Source organism: Myotis yumanensis, unplaced genomic scaffold, assembly GCF_028538775.1.
Source record: "Myotis yumanensis isolate MYYU_CA2020_CCGP unplaced genomic scaffold, mMyoYum1.0.hap1 SCAF_5, whole genome shotgun sequence".
NCBI lineage: Eukaryota > Metazoa > Chordata > Mammalia > Chiroptera > Vespertilionidae > Myotis > Myotis yumanensis.
Genome location: NW_027223756.1, coordinates 90,177,299 through 90,195,076, shown reverse-complemented (window position 1 = coordinate 90,195,076; position 17,778 = coordinate 90,177,299). Strand labels below are relative to the sequence as shown.

Here is a 17,778-nt window from a genome sequence, read left to right as displayed (position 1 = left end):
GGCCCCTTCTAACTGGAGCTCCTGTCGTTTTCCAATCCTTGGCTGGTTCTGCTCCTGCTGCTGTGACCTGTGTCCTGTTCCTCGTGACGGTGGATCCTGGTCTGCGCCACAATCCATGGTGTCAATCAACCCCCTGGCTCCCTGGGTGTCTTCCCACCGCAGTCCCTGGTCCAGTCCAGGAAAGCCGGCATCACATCAGCCTTGGCCTCCAGCACTTTGAACAACGAGGAGCTGGTGCGTGGGGTTGAGGGGTGGGCTGAGCTGGGGGCTCCTGGAGGAAGAGGAAGAGGGTGTGGCAGGGACAGGCCCTCCTCCCTCTCCAGGGTTAGGTCGCTCAGCATCCGGTTAGCACCCTCTGTACTGGGGAACCGGTGGATTCCGACCCCCTGGGGCGTCGGAGGGACTGGGCCTAGACCAGAGTCTGCACCGGGTGAGGGTGTGGCAGACAGGGCCCCGCGAGGACTCTGCGCCCCACGCCGCTCCCCCCCTCCCCCGCAGAAAAACCACGTTTACAAGAAGACCCTGCAAGCCTTAATCTACCCCATTTCGTGCACTACGCCGCACAACTTCGAGGTGTGGACGGCCACCACGCCCACCTACTGCTACGAGTGCGAAGGGCTGCTGTGGGGCATCGCGCGGCAGGGCATGCGCTGCACCGAGTGCGGCGTCAAGTGCCACGAGAAGTGCCAGGACCTGCTCAACGCCGACTGCCTGCAGCGTGAGCGCGGGCGCGGGCGGGACTGAGTGGGGGCGCGGGGGTGCGGGGGCGCGGGCGGGACTGAGTGGGGGCGCGGGGGCGCGGGCGGGACTGAGTGGGGGCGCGGGGGCGCGGGCGGGACTGAGTGGGGGCGCGGGCGGGACTGAGTGGGGGCGCGGGGGCGCGGGCGGGACTGAGTGGGGGCGCGGGGGCGCGGGGGCGCGGGGGCGCGGGGGCGCGGGGGCGCGGGGGCGCGGGGGCGCGGGGGCGCGGGCGGGACTGAGTGGTGGGTGGGCTCCGCGGAGGCGGGGCGGGATCGGCTGGACTGCGCGAAGGGCTTGAAGAGAGGGGCGGGGCCGTGAGCGGTGGGGGCCTCGGACAGGGACTGGGGGCGAGGGTTAGGGCGAGACTCCTTTTGGGGGGAGAGTGTGAAGGGGAGAGGAGGGGAAAGGAGGTGTGAGAGAGTCGAAGAAGGCTGGGGCGGGGCTCAGGCACTGGCTTCATGGCCGGGATGGGGTTCATGAGACACCCATTCCCCTGGAGAAAACGGGTTAGGGTTAGCTCAGCAGGAAGGGTGCTCAGCGTCAGGGGAGAGACACGGGGAAGGGGCGGGTCTTGGAGGGGGCAGGGGACTCAGAGGGCCGGTTCTGAGGGCATAAAGCCCGGCGGGAGGAGGTATTGAGAGAACCAGTAGGAAGCTCTGGCTTTGGGGGTTATTCACATGAAGCCGCGGAGGGAGCCCTGGAGTTGGGGTGCTGGCTCCGCGAGTGCTCCCCGACCGCGCCGCCGTCCGCTTCCGCAGGGGCGGCGGAGAAGAGCTCCAAGCACGGGGCCGAGGACCGGACGCAGAACATCATCATGGTGCTCAAGGACCGCATGAAGATCCGGGAGCGCAACAAGCCCGAGATCTTCGAGCTCATCCAGGAGATCTTCGCTGTGACCAAGGCCGCGCACACGCAGCAGATGAAGGCGGTCAAGCAGAGCGTGCTGGACGGCACGTCCAAGTGGTCGGCCAAGATCAGCATCACTGGTGAGGCCAGCGGGGTGGCCACCGGTCCCTTCTTCCCAGCCCTCGGGCTCCCTCCCAGGCCCCCTCCTTCCCTTTGCTGCTTGAGCGTGTCCGTGGCTTTCCCAGGTCCACGTGCGTGTGCATTTGTGCCCACAGGTGGACATGTATGTCTCCAAACGTATGTGCATGACACGCTATCTGGGTGCCTCTTGATTAGCGCCCCCAGAATCAGATCCCAGGAAGAGGAGTCGAGGGCACATGGTTTGTCTGGGGGGCGATCCCAGGAAGCCCTGTGGGCGTTTGCAGGTGAAGCTGGACCAGAATAAGCTCTACACCGGGTGCCAACAGCGGGCAATGCTGTGGACACCTGGGGCTCATTCCCACCTGGGACCACCAGGAGGCAGTATTGTGCTCCCACTGTAGTGTGGTCCTCCCCTAGGGTGTTTATCCAGGCCCAACCTCATTGAGATTTCCCAGGAGACAGGCCCCAAGATGATTTCAGGGCAGATGGGTGTCCAGGAGGTGGTCCCGGGGAGCCCTGGTGGTGGGTGGAGACAGAAGTCTGGGAGCAGAGAGGGGAGTTGCCCTGTAGAGGGGCACCAATGAGTAGGTGATTTTGTGGTCAATGGGGGTTCAATCCTACAGGGGAACTTCCAGGGCACAGTGCGGAGCACACGCCTGAGAATGTCCCACTCTCGGGGTGGCCCTGGGGCTCCTTCCTCTCCTCCTTTGACTGAGGGTTCTCTGGATGTTAATTCTTCCACAAGGTCAGGTGCCCTCTGGCTCCAGTAACCAGTCCCAGCCCTTGGGCCACATCACAGGTGTCCCCAGCAAGCAACCCGGAGTCCCTGGAAATGACTGTTTTGGTTTTTAAAAATATATATTTATTGATTTCAGAGAGGAAGGGAGAAGGAGAGAGAGATAGACACATCCGTGATGAGAGAGAATCATTGATAGGCTGCCTCCTGCACGCCCCGCACTGGGGATCAAGCCCAAAACCCAGGCATGTGTCCTTGGCCGGAATCGAACCTGGGACCCTTCAGTCTGCAGGCTGACGCTCTATCCACTGAGCCAAGCCGGCCAGGGCAAAATGCCTGTTTTCAACATACCTTCTTCCTGAGCCCACCGTTATATGTCCTATGTGTCTTCCAGTGGTCTGTGCCCAGGGCTTGCAGGCAAAAGACAAGACGGGATCTAGTGATCCCTATGTCACCGTCCAGGTCGGGAAGACCAAGAAGCGGACAAAGACCATCTACGGGAACCTGAACCCTGTGTGGGAGGAGAACTTCCATTTGTAAGTGCCTGCCTGGGCCCCCTGGATCCCATGCAGAGCTCCCTCCTGGGGCAGCCAAAGGGGACTCCAATACCAGCCCCAGCCAGCTGCTTGACCCTTGTTCCCGCCTCCCCCCTGCAGTGAATGTCACAACTCCTCAGATCGAATCAAGGTACGAGTCTGGGACGAAGACGATGATATCAAATCCCGCGTGAAACAACGGTTCAAGAGAGAGTCTGACGACTTCCTGGGGCAGACAATCATCGAGGTGCGGACGCTCAGTGGCGAGATGGACGTGTGGTACAACCTGGGTGAGCAAGGGGAGGAGCCTGCAGGAGGCAGGGAGGGGGCTCCCGGGAGCCAGCCAAAGTGGGGAACCCAGCTGGAGGGGAGAGACACCGTGTCAGAAAGAGTCAGTCCTGGAGCCCAATCTGATGGAGGAGGCAGGGTCTGTGGGCCCCGATCTGATGGCGACAGGAAGCACCCCAGGTGAGAGGGCGAACAGAAGAACCTAGGAGGTTCTTAGTTTGGTTTGAGAGGGTGTGGGAGGGACAGAATCTCTGTATTCCAGTCTCATGGTGGACACAGGAAAAAAGGCCTGGGGATTCTAGTCTGAGGAGAGAGGCACAGACCCAGGAATCCAACCTAAGAAGGAAGATTGAACTGTAAGAATCCAGTGTAAGAGAGGCGGTATCGTTTGGGCATCCGAATCCGAGAAGTGATCTATAGACCCAAGAACCCCGTCTGAGAAGATGAGTAGAATCTCTGAGCCCCATCTGGTAGGGGATGCAGGGTCTGTGAGCTCAGTCTGGAGGTGTAGGGAGAACCCACTCCAAGAGGAGTGAGCAGAGTCTAGGAACATAGTTTGGTTGGAAGAAATTTAGATATCTTAGTCTGATGGAGAGTCAGGAAGAAAGACTTGGGGATCCTCGTCTGAGGAGAGAGGCGCAGACCCAGGAACCCTGTACAACAAGATGACTAGACTTTGGGAAGCTTGATCTGATTGGGAAGGCAGGCCCTGGGAGCTCCATGTGGGGGAGAAGCAGTGCATAGGGCTCCTAGTTTAGAGAGGGAGCTGCAGACCAGGAATTTAATCGGAGTGAAGAAGCAATGCCTGGGATCCTAGTTTGAGAGAGACAGGGCCTAAGGCAGTGATGGCGAACCTTTTGAGCTCGGCGCGTCAGCATTTTGAAAAACCCTAACTTAACTCTGGCGCCGTGTCACATATAGAAATTTTTTTATATTTGCAACCATAGTAAAACAAAGATTTATATTTTTGATATTTATTTTATGTATTTAAATGCCATTTAACAAAGAAAAATCAACCAAAAAAAGGAGTTCGCGTGTCACCTCTGACACGCGTATCATAGGTTCGCCATCACTGGCCTAAGGAATTCTAGTCTAATGGGAGAGACACAAGTCTAGAGAGCCAATCTGAGGAGGGACACCCAGGCCTTAATTTCAGGGAGTCTGGGAGCGCCATAGTCATGCATACATTAAAATAGCCCAGGGATAGCCCTGACCAGGCTTGGCTCAGTGGATAGAGTGTCGGCCTTCGGACTGAAGGGTCATGGGTTCAGTTCTGGTCAAGGGCGTGTACCTCAGTGGCAGGCTCAATCCCCAGCCCAGGGCTCATTCACGAAGCAACCAATCGATGTGTCTCTCTCACATCGACGTTTCTCTCTCTCTCTCTTCCACTCTCTCAGAAAATCAATGGAAAAATATCTTCGGGTGAGGATTAACTAACTAACTAACTAACTAACTAAATAAATGCTTTCTCTAAAATAGCCCAGGGCTAGCCTGGGAGGTTCTGACACTACCACCCCTTTCTGCCCTCAGACAAGCGGACCGACAAATCTGCTGTGTCGGGTGCCATCCGGCTACACATCAGTGTGGAGATCAAAGGGGAGGAGAAGGTGGCCCCCTACCATGTTCAGTATACTTGTCTGCATGAGGTGAGGCCACTGCTCCACCCTGCCTTCAGAGCTCACGGTGATCTTCCACAGTACCTCCGCTCGCCATTTCTGCCGGCCCAGCTCCTCCTTCCTCCTTCCACACTCCCCTGGGCTTCTGAGGCCGCCCCCCAGGCCATTCTCTCTGCCTGGAAAATTCTTTCCCGCCCATCAAGGTCCGCTTCAGGGTCCCCTTCCCTAGGAAGCCCTTTCTGACCTCCCGGCAGACTCTCACTACCCAGCTCCAGGTCTTCCATCTGTCCCATCCCTGAACCTCAAAGTTGGGCTGTTTGGGTCTGTGTCTATCTCTTCCAGCTGCCTGGGTATAATTTAATTTGTTGTATGAATAAATGATTAAATAGATGAATGAGTGACGAATGGATAAAAAATGGAGGGATGAGTGCATGTGTGTGTGATTGAACTATTGGAAGTATAGATTAATGGATGGGTGAATTTGGGGGTAGTTGGATAGGTGAATGGGTGACTAGATGGATGGATGGATAGATGATGGATGCATGTATAAATTGATGGGAGGATACATGATTGAATGGGGAGATGGATGAATTATTGGATGGGCAGATTAAGTTGTATGTAGCAGATGGGATAGATAGGTGTGTGGTTGAATTTGGGGGAGAATAGGTGAATTTGGGGGGTAGTTGGAGAGATGGGTAGGTGGATGGGTAGGTAGATGGGTGAATGAATGGAAGGAAGGGTGGGTGGGTGGACAAATAGATGGGTTGGTGGATGGATAGATGTTTTAACTATTGAAAGCATAAAGGTATAATGAGTGAATTTTGGAGTAGTTAGACAATGGATGGGCAAATAGATGCATCAACAGATGAATGAGAGATGGATGGGTGGATGGATGATTGATTGAGTAAAAGGATGAATTGTTGGATGGACTGATTAAGTTGTGAGTAAATGTGGATGGGATGGATGGATGTGTGGTTGAATTATTAGAAGAGTGAATTAGTGGCTGGGTGAATTTGGGGATAGTTAAGTGGACAGGTGGGTGGGTGACTGGGTGGATGAACAGGTAGACAGATGGGTGAGTGAATATATAGGTGGATAGATAGATTATTGGAAGAATGGATGAGGGATAGGTGAAATTTTTGGTAGCTGGATGGGTGAAGGAGTAGATGAATGAGTTCATGAATAAACAAATGGATAGATAATGTAAGAAGCCCTACACCGGACCCCTTGTGCCCCCTTGCACTCTCTGACTCCTTCTCCCTTGTGTTGGCAGAACCTGTTCCACTTCGTAACTGACATGCAGAACAATGGGGTCGTGAAGATCCCGGATGCCAAGGGTGACGATGCCTGGAAAGTCTACTATGATGAGACAGCTCAGGAGATTGTGGATGAATTTGCCATGCGCTATGGAGTCGAGTCCATCTACCAAGCCATGACGTGAGGCTGTAGGCTGGGGTGGATGTCAGGGTGAGGTGCAGAAAACTGGGGCAGGGGGCTCACCAAGCGGATACTGGCGGGTCTGGGATGGAAGGGGTTCCTAGGAAAAGGAGTCAGAGAGGAAGTGGGTGTGGTAGGTGTTACATAATTCCCCTGGAGGTTAGGAAAATGCCAGTGCTGGGGACGGCAGTGACAGGGATGAGAGCTGGAGTTAGAGGCAGACATAGGGCAACTCAGAGAGGAGACAGCGAAGCTCAAAGGACAGAATCAGGCAGAGGAAAAGGGAATGGTGCGGGGGCTGGGAGGAGTCACTCACTGTGCTGTCTTGGAGGCATTCCAGGTGGGGCACAGCCTGTCCTGGCTGGACACCAGGCCCAGTGCTTCCCATTCCCTTCCACCAGCCACTTTGCCTGCCTCTCCTCCAAGTACATGTGTCCTGGGGTGCCTGCTGTCATGAGCACCCTCCTTGCCAACATCAATGCCTATTATGCGCATACCACCGCCTCCACCAACGTGTCTGCCTCTGACCGCTTCGCAGCCTCCAACTTCGGGGTCAGTCCCAGGGGCTGGGGGATGAGGGAGAACCCACACCTGTGCTGGTGAAACCCCATTCAACTCCCAGATTTCCAATGTGGACTTGATTTGCTGTGTGACTCTGTACCAGTCACGTCTCTCTGAGCCTCCGTTTACCCTTCTGTAGAATGGAAACAGATGTTCTAAGGGTTCAGTTCAGTGGTGGATGGGATGCCCTTACTGTAAGCCCTCAGCCAATATGGCAGCCACCTCTCACTGCTACACTTGATGCCCAAGTCCCTGCTTCCATCTATCCTCCTCCTCTTCTGCTTCCCCAGAAAGAGCGCTTTGTGAAGCTCCTGGACCAACTGCATAATTCCCTGCGAATTGACCTCTCCATGTACCGGGTGAGAAGTGCATGCGTGATGACTTGCTTACCCCCATACACATGTGTGCCCAGAAGGGACAGCTTCTAGCAGGCGTGCCCACGGGAGGGCCCATCTCAACATGCAGAATGTGCTCCTCTAACAAGTGTACACGTATGTGAGCAGCACCTTCCCCACCTACTTGGTGCGTCCAACAAGACCTCCCAGTTACATCAAGGTGTTCTCATTGACCCCCAACTCACTTCCTGAAACTTCGGGGCTCTTGTATCTCCCCTAGAACGCTGTCTCCTATCCTCTCCTAACTTCCTTCCATAACCTCTCCTCTCTTCTCCCTCCCAACAGAATAACTTCCCAGCCAGCAGCCCAGAGAGACTCCAGGACCTCAAATCCACTGTGGACCTTCTCACCAGCATCACTTTCTTTCGGATGAAGGTAGGAAAGGGAACCCAGTCCCATCAGCTCTCCAAGAAGGTGTCTCTAGGACTCTTAGGTCTTAAACAAGTAGCATTTCTCCTGGAGAGCAGTGCCCTTTCTCAGTGACGCTCCTTTTTCCTATTGCTACAATCTTTCCTTAAACCCAGAATCGCTTGTAGCCACTTCCTGGGCAACTCTTGTCCCAGTTTTACCCACCCATGCCCTCTCCATCCCTCTAGGTGCAAGAACTCCAGAGCCCGCCCCGAGCCAGCCAGGTTGTGAAGGATTGCGTGAAAGCCTGCCTCAACTCTACTTATGAGTACATCTTCAATAACTGTCATGAACTCTACAGTCGGGAGTACCAGACAGACCCTGTAAGGACTCCAGATGAGGCAGGAAGGAATAGTAGACACCCACCAGGCCCTGGCCTAAGTCCCAGACCTGCTCCTTCCCAAGCAATTTAACTGTTCTGAGCCTCAATATTTCCCTCTGTAAAATTAGGTCATTAACCAGCATCTCAGGATTGAGAATGAGATACAAGCTTTAGATAAAATTTAGTTACATGCTTAGTACCTGGTACACAATAGGTGTTCAATCAATTTGGTTTTAGTTAAACTTACTTGAGTTTGACGTAACACAGTATGCCTGGAATTGGATTACTGCTCAATAAATGTTGAGTTGGTTAAATTTTTTAAATGATTTTTATTGATTTTTTTTTTTTTAGAGAGAGGAATGGAGAGGGGGAGAAAGAGAGAAACATCAATGTGAGAGCGAAACATCGATTGGTTGCCTCCTGCATGACCCCTACTGGGGATTGAGCCTGCAACCGGGCATGTGTCCCACCCAGGAAATGAACCAGCAACCTTTCAGTGCACAAGACGACACCCACCCAACTGAATCACACTAGCCAGGGCGGGTAGAATTGATTCTTTTTAGTAGAGTTCAGTTTTGGTCATTTCAACTTAATTTATTTGATATCTTTCAACATGTGTTTATCTACGCATATAATGTCCCAGGCTATCAGAAGGAAAAGATGTATAAATTACAAATTTAAAACCCAGGGTGATTAGCCTCAGGTGGCCCCTACCTCAGCTTGTGTTTCTGACAGGAAGTAACCACATAAGCCAAATTCAGTTCAATTTTATTTCCATCTGTTCATTTACATTCATTTTACTTGAGTTGAAATCAAATTGCTCTCAATTGAATTGAGTTGAGGTAAAGTGGATTAAATTGAGTTTAGTTCAACTATAATCAGTTTAGTTCCATTTATTTCTATTTGGTTGACTTAAGTTAAAATTGCTCTTGGCTAATTAGTGAGCAGCACTGAATTGGATTGAGTTTAATTTAATTGAAGAAAAGTTTATTCATTTCCACTCAGTTGAATTGAGTTGAAGTTGCTCTTGACTGGGTTGAGTCCGAATGAGCTGGGTTGTTGGATTAGGTACAGTGAGTTCAATTGAGTTGGTTTCAGTTGGGCTCATTTCAGTTGAGTTGAGTTACATTCATTTCTATTGATTGACTAAAGTTAGATTGAGTTAGCCTGAGCATGTTAGGTTGAGTTGGATTGTGTTGACTTGGATTGGGTTGGGTTGGGTTGGGTTGAGTTCAGATCAATTTATGTCCATTCTTTTTATGTAGGCTGATGTTGATCTTGGAGAAATTGATTAGGCTAAATTCAGTTCACTTTATTTGAGTTAAATTCCATCCAGTTAAGTTTAATGCTGCTCTATAAAGTGTAATTGGCCCAAGTTCAGTTCCACTGAATTAACTCTGAGAACTGCCAACTGTTAAGCTAAGTGGGTATGATTTATGTTCACTTCAGTTCCATTTGGTTTAGTGGGCTTGAGTTTGTTCAACTAAATGCAGGTCCATTCTGTTTTATGAGCTGAGTCTAATTAAGCCTCATTAAGCCGAATAGATATAAGCTCTGCTTGAGCCAGTTTACGAGTTCAGTCCCTTTCCGTGCCGACCTTCCACCTGAACCACACACATGTTAATGGGGCCCATTCATCAGCAACCTTCGGCACCTCAATAATGAACTGACTGAAGCCCCATCCCTGGACCCCTTGTAGCCAACATCTCCACTGCCCCATCCAGGCCAAGAAGGGGGAAGTTCCCCCAGAGGAACAGGGCCCCAGCATCAAGAACCTCGACTTCTGGTCCAAGCTGATCACTCTCATAGTGTCCATCATCGAGGAAGACAAGAATTCCTACACTCCCTGCCTCAACCAGTGAGTTGTGTGTCTGTAGTTACTTATCTGGAGGTTATTGTGTATGTGTGTGCACAATTTTGTGTTTAGTGTAAAAAGGCAATCTTGTCTAATTATACATAAAAAGTGTTGTGTATGTGGGGAAAATTGTGGGTGGGCCTATGTCTGGATGAAATATGGCATAATTTGCAAACATAAACATAAAATTGTGTGTATATACACAATTAGTGGTGTAATCAGACATGTATTTTATATGTATTGATTTGTGTGAATAACTGTACATATGTATATAAATTTGTGTGTGTAGATTCATAAGTAACAATAGATGATGTTCTAGTATTTACTGTGTGCAAAATACTCCTCTGAATTTTTTGCATTTAAATTGCATTATCTCTTACATGTGTGGATGACATTTTGTGTGTAGTTGTGGTCTGTGCGTGCAAGTGTGAATTGACTTCAATATACAATATTGTGTATTGTGTGAGACTGTGTGCAGGTTTGGTTTGTGGATTTATTTGTCTGTAGGCTTTTCATCTCTTATAGTTTAAAGAGCTATTGTGTTTTATTTCTCCCTACGGTGAATGCTAGAGAGGCCCCTAACTCTGAGGTGCCATGATCTCTTGGTTACTTAGATATGGAGTTAAGATCAGGGACATTGGATGGATGGATGGATGAGTAGGTGGATGGAGATGGATGGATACATTGGTGGAATAATGGATGGGTGGATAAAGGAATGCATGTGTGTATGGGTGGATAGATGAATGGATAGAGAAATGGATGGATGGATAGGTGAATAAATGGATAAATTGGTGGAAGGATGGGTGAGTGGATAAAGGAATTGATGTATGTGTAGATGGATGGATAGATGGATGATTGGATGGAGGGATGGAGGGATGGATGGATGGATGAATAGATGGGTGAATGGATGAATAGGTAGATAGGTTGGTGGAAGAATGGGTGGGTGTATAAAAAGGATGGATGGATGGATGGATGGATGGATGGATGGATGGATGAATAGAGAGATGAGTGGGTAAATGGATGGGTATATGGATGGATAAAGGGGTAAATTAATAGATGTGGGATATGTGGGTAGAGGCTCAGGAGAAGAAGGGCCTCAATGCAGAGTCACTCAGCAAGTTGGTGACTATGAGGGAACTTGAATACAGGTCCCTCTGCTTGTACTGCACAACTCTTTGACCAGGAAGGCCTAAGTAGCCTACGCCATCAGGCTCCTAGCTGTCAGGTTTTCATACTTCCGTGACTTCCATCAGGTTTCCCCAGGAGCTGAATGTGGGTAAAATCAGTGCTGAAGTGATGTGGAACCTGTTTGCCCAGGACATGAAGTATGCCATGGAGGGTGAGTCCCCCACGCCATGTCTCCCAACCTGGTTTGAGCAGACAGCTGTGTCTTCTCCAAGACTGCGAGTGCCCTGTACCTTCATGCCTGAGCTCGAATACCAATGGTGGCCAGTGTGGGCACTGCCAAGACAGAGGGTGGCAGATCCTCCTGGCTGAGCCACCCCCTTATTCCCTGCTCCAGAGCATGACAAGCATCGCTTGTGCAAGAGCGCCGACTACATGAACCTCCACTTCAAGGTCAAGTGGCTCTACAATGAGTATGTGACAGAGCTTCCTGCTTTTAAGGACCGAGTGCCAGAGTACCCTGCGTAAGTCCCCTGCCCAGAACCCAAATCAGAATATGGTGCTGACACTAGACTGAGCCCCAGGGAGGAGGGCTCACCTACTCAGGGTTCCCTGGGTATCAAGGGCACAGGTGGGGCTCAAATCCAGGGTTCTCCATTCTTAGCCATTGGCCTTTGACTCCTATAGCCAAACAATTAATAATCATCAGTATCAGGAACTGTGCTGAGCAATCCCACATGTCTTTTCTCATTTAATCCTTTCAACAATTCTAAGAGATGGAAACATCATAATTTCCATATTGTGGATGAAGAAATAGAGGGTTAAATGCTGAAGGATTTAGTGGTGGAGTCCAGATTTGAACCTGGAACGTCTGGCTCACAGGCTGTGTTGGAGAGTGGGTTGGTAGTCACCATTGACTGAGGACCTATAATATAGTATGTTGGGGTCTCAGAGAGTAAATCTACTTACCCCTGGGCAGTTTATCAACCAGGATTCATGCAAGTCTGGGCCTTGCTCTGACAGTGGTCACTTGGTTCATTTCATGGGTGAAGTAACCAAGGCCTGGTAGGGGAGGGGAGCAGAGAGTGACCACCCAAGCCCCAACCTGGGTGAGTGCAAGCAGAGGGTTATGGAGACCAGAGATGGAAGGACCCCATCCCAACTCTCCATTCCAGGTGGTTTGAGCCCTTCGTCATCCAGTGGCTGGATGAGAATGAGGAGGTGTCCCGAGATTTCCTGCATGGAGCCCTGGAGCGAGACAAGAAGGATGGGGTGAGAAGGCTAACCCACCACCAAGCTCCCAATCTCTCCACAGTGGATTCACTCCCTCTGAGGTCCATTGAGATACAATTTGGGGACAAAAACTACCCTTGGGATGAGGCCAGTCTCTGAATGGTATCCGCAACCTTTGTCTTGTTCGTGGTGTTTAAAGTATTTTGTTCACTCAGCAGATGAATGTGAGTTTATCAAGCCTGACCCCACCCACCCACTCAGTGGCCTCTGTTTCTGGCTCGAAGTCAACCTCACATACTATCCATCTCACCCCAAGGCAGTTGATCTCTGGCTCTCCTTGTGGAGAGTAGGAGGGTTGGGCTATAGGGACTGTCTGACTCTGACTCTCCTCTTTCCTGGCCTCCCTTACCCTGCAGTTCCAGCAGACCTCAGAGCATGCCCTGTTCTCCTGCTCCGTGGTGGATGTCTTCTCCCAGCTTAACCAGAGCTTTGAGATCATCAAAAAGCTCGAGTGCCCTGACCCCCAGATCGTGGGGCACTACATGAGACGGTTTGCCAAGGTGCGGGAGTGTGGGTGGGGTTGGGGATGGGGTCCAGGTCGGGGAGAGGGTCAAGATTGGGGTGAAGTTGAGGTTGGGATTGGGGTCAGGATCAGGGTTGGGGTTGGTGATATTGGGATTGAGGTTGGGGTTGAGGTCTATGGAAAAACCAACCCAAACCACTGTGTTAGAGTAGGTCATGCCATAGAGGTTGGAGTTGTGGTTGGGGACAGGGTTTGGGTTGAGGTTGAGGTTAGAGTTTGTGATGTTGTTGAGATTGGAGTTGTTAGAATTTGAGGTTAGAGTTTGAGTTGAGATTGGGTTGATGATGTCGTTGAGATTGGAGTTGAGGTTGGAATTAGGACTTGGGTTAAGGTTGAGGTCAGGACTGAAGTTGGGATTGAGTTTGAGGTAAAAATTGATATTGGTTATATCACTGGGATTGAGGTTGGGGTTGAGGTCAATATTGGGGTTAGTTCTTCCATAGAGGTTAGAGTTGTGTTGGGGGCAGCGTTCGAGTTGAGGTTACGGTTGAGGGCAGGGTTGTAGTTAAAGTTGGAGTTGAATTTGGAGCTGGGATTAAGTTTTGGGATCGGGATGAGGTTGGGGTCAGGTTTAAAATTACTGTTGGGATTGGGATTTGCTCTGGTATTATTAGAGGGTTGGGGTTTATAGAGAATTTGAGTGGGACCTGGGGTGAGTCTGGAGGTTGACAACATTGGTCTGGGGTTAATTGGATTTTCAACGGAGGTTCAATTGGATTTTCTTTAAGCTGGGTTGACGTTGGGGAGTGCAGGTAGGAACTGAGATTTGGTTTAGGATCAAGTAATGCTTGTGGATGGGGCTGGCTATGTTAACAATCATATTAGATGGTTGTTGCTCTGAAAAAGAGCCGAGTCTACATAAAATAATCATCTTCCTGTGGTGGTGTCCCCCTTGATTGTGATGGTTACCCCGGCTGGAGAATTCACCCAGCCCAGCGGTCCATCTTAGGTGCTAAAGGGGGTTTGAGTTTATCCCTCACCTCACAGCCTCAGCCCCAGCCCCTCCTCTCAGCCTCTCTCTGTGCCCTATCCAGACCATCAGTAATGTGCTCCTCCAGTACGCGGACATCATCATCAAGGACTTCGCCTCCTACTGCTCCAAGGAGAAGGAGAAAGTGGTGACCTGCGGGGACCCTTGTCCTCCTTCCTAACCCAATTCTGCACAACCCCCCCCCCCCGAGTTCCATCCTTCCCTGGGTTGTGAGACGTGTGTCTGCTTGTGTGTCCAGCTGTGTGTATCTGACTGTGTGTGTATGGGGGGTCTGGAGGTGAGGGGACATGGCTTTAGTGTGTCATTGTCTGGTTGTTGCAAATGAAGCCTTCAGGGTGTATGTATGTGAGCATGTAGGAGAACATGGGTATGTGACAAGAACACCCCTCCCTGCTACCCTTAGAGGCCCATCCCACTTACTTAGGTCCTCCTTCCCTCTGCCCGTCCTCAGAGACCACCCTCCTCAATACTCCCAGGAACCTGGTCCCAAATACTGTCTTCCATTCTTAGATGACCTTGTGGGACCCCAGGTTTCTCCAGACCCAGACGCTGAAACCATCCAGGACCCCTGGTGGTGGGTGAGGGAGACTCGGGAGGGGTCCTGAGCCCTGACTCCCTGCTTTGCTCCCATTCTCAGCCCTGCATCCTCATGAACAACACTCAGCAGCTGCGAGTTCAGCTGGAGAAGATGTTTGAAGCCATGGGAGGGAAAGAGGTGAGGTGGGACCAGGTGGGCTGATGCCCCCTATCCCCATGGGCCCCGGAGCTCATACCTGATGAATTCCAGCTCAGCCAGTCCTTCAAACCCAAGCAAGTGGCTTCACTGCCTGTGTCTTGGTTTCCTCTCGAGCCCCTTGAGGTCCCTTTCCCTGGGTTGGGTGGGAAAATGCCCCCAGATGTGTGGACGCTCTGTAAACTTGACCTGATGGATGTCCCTTCCCCTTCCTCAGCTGGACGCTGAGGCCAGCGACATCTTGAAAGAGCTCCAGGTGAAACTCAACAACGTCCTGGATGAGCTCAGCCGGGTGTTTGCTACCAGGTGGGGGTACCTCCAAGCCTGGGAGCAGGGGGAGGGGCACCCCCAGACCTAAGCCTGGGGCATGCAGAGACCCCGCAGATGTGGTGGGGAAGACCTCAGGCTTGGAGTCAGATGGAGTTGGGTTCAGTCATGGCTTCACTGCTGACTAGCTGTGTGGCCTGGGGTGAGTCATTCAACTTCTCTGAGCCTGAGTTTATTCATCTGCAAAGTGGGGATGATGATAACAATAGTACATGAGTAGGAGTGTGTGAGGAAATAAACAACACAGGGAAAGGTCACAGCCTGGTGCCCGGTTCCGCTGTTATTAATGCTGCCCCCCTCAGTTATATGCCATGGCTCCCCGATGCTGATGATAAAAGTCAAGGTCCACAGATCACCACGGATGGCCTCATCCAGTCCTTCCGCCAGAGGCCAGGAGCCTGGTCTGAGCTTCTCCCTTTTATGCCCCCAGCTTCCAGCCTCACATTGAGGAGTGTGTCAAACAGATGGGCGACATCCTTAGCCAGGTGAAGGGCACGGGCAATGTGCCAGCCAGTGCCTGCAGCAGCGTGGCCCAAGATGCTGACAACGTGCTGCAGCCCATCATGGACCTGCTGGACAGCAAGTGAGCCATGTCGGGTGGACTGGGCGAGTAAGGGAGGGGCCACGGGTGAGGCCTCTGAGGCTGGCCTGGGGAGAACAGTTGGGCAGCTTGCTGGGTGGTGGTTGAATGGTTTGGATGGGTGTGTGGGTGGAGGCAATGAAGGGATGGAAAGATGAATGGACACATGATTGGAAGATATGGTGAGTAAATATTTGTATAGATGAATGAATGATGGTTGGATAGAAAGACATAAGGGTTGGGCAGGTGGGTAGATTAAAAGATAAATGCTAGAAGACTAGATGGAGGATAGACGGATGGAAGAATGGATGGATGGACAAAAGGGTAAATGAATGGATGAATGGATGGATAGGTGGGTAAGTATTTGAATGGATGAATAACTGGATGGATTGATGAGAATAAAGATAAATGGAGGAAGGGTAGATGGGAGGATGATGGAAGGAAGGAGGGAGAGAGGGAATAAGGAAGAATGGCTGATGGATAGTTGGATGTATGAAAGGAAGGAACAGGAGGGAGGGAAGAAGGAAGGAAGGAAGGAAGGAAGGAAGGAAGGAAGGAAGGAAGGAAGGAAGGAAGGAAGGAAGGAAGAAAGAAAAAAGATGGAAGTAGCACTAAAGAAAGTTGGGGGAGGGATGGTTTGGTGGATGGGGATCAGTTGCTGGATGAATAATGGTAAATTGCTCTCTCCTTCAGCCCTCAAATATCATAAATTCTTTGTGGTTTTCCCTCCTAAGTCTATCCTCTTCCTGCCATTCCATTCCCCTTCCAGCCTCCTCACAGTCCCTGTTCTCCATGCAGCCTTCTAACCCAGTTTATCCCCACTCTGCTTTTTCAAACAATAGTACCTCTCTCTCTCTCTCTCTCTCTCTCTCTCTCTCTCTCTCTCTCTCTCTCTCCTCTTGAATACTCCATGGCTCCCCACTGCCTTCATGCTAAGGCCCAGGCCTTCCTCCCAGACATTGAGGCCCCCTTCCTGCCTGGCCCCTGCTGAGCTGTCCAGCCGCCTTTTGCCCTCCACACGTATCCCACACTGTAGCTCCACCAGACCCAAGGGCCTTGCACAGGCTCTGTACAGGGATGCTTTCCCACCTGGCCCATATGTTGAAGGGAAGGGCCTGGTTCTACAGGTCAGGGCCAGCTGGGCCCTCTCTCAGATCTGCTCCTCACCCCCAGCCTGACTCTCTTTGCCAAAATCTGCGAGAAGACGGTGCTGAAGAGGGTACTGAAGGAGCTGTGGAAGCTGGTCATGAACACCATGGAGAAGACCATTGTCCTGCCACCCCTCACTGACCAGACGGTGAGGCCCACAGGGGTCGGAAGGGATGCCTGGGCCACCTTCCCTGTGGGAGCCCAGAGAGCTTGGTGCCAAAAGCATTGAGGTTCAGAGGTTGTCCAGGCACAGATGTCATCCAGGGGTTGTAGAAGCCACCAGAGGTAAATGAGGCCAAAGATCAGTGAGGTCACACATGGGTCAAAGTCATAAAAGGGTCAAAGAGGTCACGTAGAATAATGACATCTAAGGGACTTAGAGGTCACATGAATCAAGAGGTCATTCAAAAGTCAGAGATCGCCCAGAAAACAGGTCACCTTGGGGCTCAAGGCCACCCATGGGGCACAGAAGTCATAGGGGTCAGTGGGCTTGTCAGAGGCCCTTGGGGGATTCAATCAAGAGACAAGGAAGGGAGACTCCATGGAGTTCAAAAATCAAAGAGGAACAGAACAGAGGCTCTCAGAGGTTAGACAGAGGTCATCCAGAGCATTAAGGTCAGAGATGTCAAGCAGAAGTCTGCGGCCATCCAGAGAGCAGGACTGTGCCTCTGGGCCCTTTGGGGAACAGCTGAGAGACAGTGATCCCCAGGGATCAGGCTGTCGGGCGGGAGTGGGGGTACCATGATGTCTGTGGAGGGGTGTGGCTGGGCATGGGTCCTTCTGGGGAGGCATTGAGGGCCTGGATGGTCTTGGTACGTGTATCGATGGCTCAACACAGGGTGGGAGGGCACTCCTGGGTGAACGTGGACAGCTTGGGGAGGGTAGTGGGGTCCCCCCAAGAGGCAACTATGGAGTAGGAGGCTCAGATCTACCTCGGCCAGCCCCGCCTTCAGGCTGGGCTGGGGCATGGGGTTCGCCCCTCAGTGCCCTCTCCACCCTCTCCCTGGGCTACGGGAGACTCATGGTGACTTATTCCCCCCTCCCTACCACCTGGCCCCCATCATGGCTGACAGATGATCGTAAGTAGAGGCCCTTCTGTCCGTCTGTCTGTCCGTCCGCTCTGTGTCTGGACTCGGCCCACCGTGTGGCTGCAGCCCCCCCCCCACCCACCCAGT

General features: G+C 51.7%; 1 protein-coding gene across 7 annotated transcripts in view; it reads left to right on the top strand.

Annotated features, from left to right (window-relative positions):
• The window catches only part of UNC13A (unc-13 homolog A), a 67,247-nt gene that overhangs the window by 33,206 nt on the left and 16,263 nt on the right, over positions 1–17,778 (top strand). For 5 of the 7 annotated variants that reach the window (XM_070416386.1, XM_070416390.1, XM_070416384.1 and 2 more), the window contains 21 exons: positions 163–234; positions 499–718; positions 1,500–1,727; positions 2,859–3,000; positions 3,121–3,290; positions 4,819–4,934; positions 6,178–6,341; positions 6,743–6,893; positions 7,193–7,261; positions 7,583–7,672; positions 7,894–8,028; positions 9,752–9,885; positions 11,136–11,221; positions 11,405–11,531; positions 12,183–12,279; positions 12,657–12,800; positions 13,858–13,941; positions 14,452–14,529; positions 14,765–14,853; positions 15,305–15,457; positions 16,628–16,751. In XM_070416386.1, the coding sequence (XP_070272487.1) occupies positions 163–234; positions 499–718; positions 1,500–1,727; positions 2,859–3,000; positions 3,121–3,290; positions 4,819–4,934; positions 6,178–6,341; positions 6,743–6,893; positions 7,193–7,261; positions 7,583–7,672; positions 7,894–8,028; positions 9,752–9,885; positions 11,136–11,221; positions 11,405–11,531; positions 12,183–12,279; positions 12,657–12,800; positions 13,858–13,941; positions 14,452–14,529; positions 14,765–14,853; positions 15,305–15,457; positions 16,628–16,751 (2,673 nt within the window). The remainder of the gene's footprint in view (positions 1–162; positions 235–498; positions 719–1,499; positions 1,728–2,858; positions 3,001–3,120; positions 3,291–4,818; positions 4,935–6,177; positions 6,342–6,742; positions 6,894–7,192; positions 7,262–7,582; positions 7,673–7,893; positions 8,029–9,751; positions 9,886–11,135; positions 11,222–11,404; positions 11,532–12,182; positions 12,280–12,656; positions 12,801–13,857; positions 13,942–14,451; positions 14,530–14,764; positions 14,854–15,304; positions 15,458–16,627; positions 16,752–17,778) is intronic. The other 2 variants (XM_070416385.1, XM_070416389.1) reach the window with 1 other exon arrangement.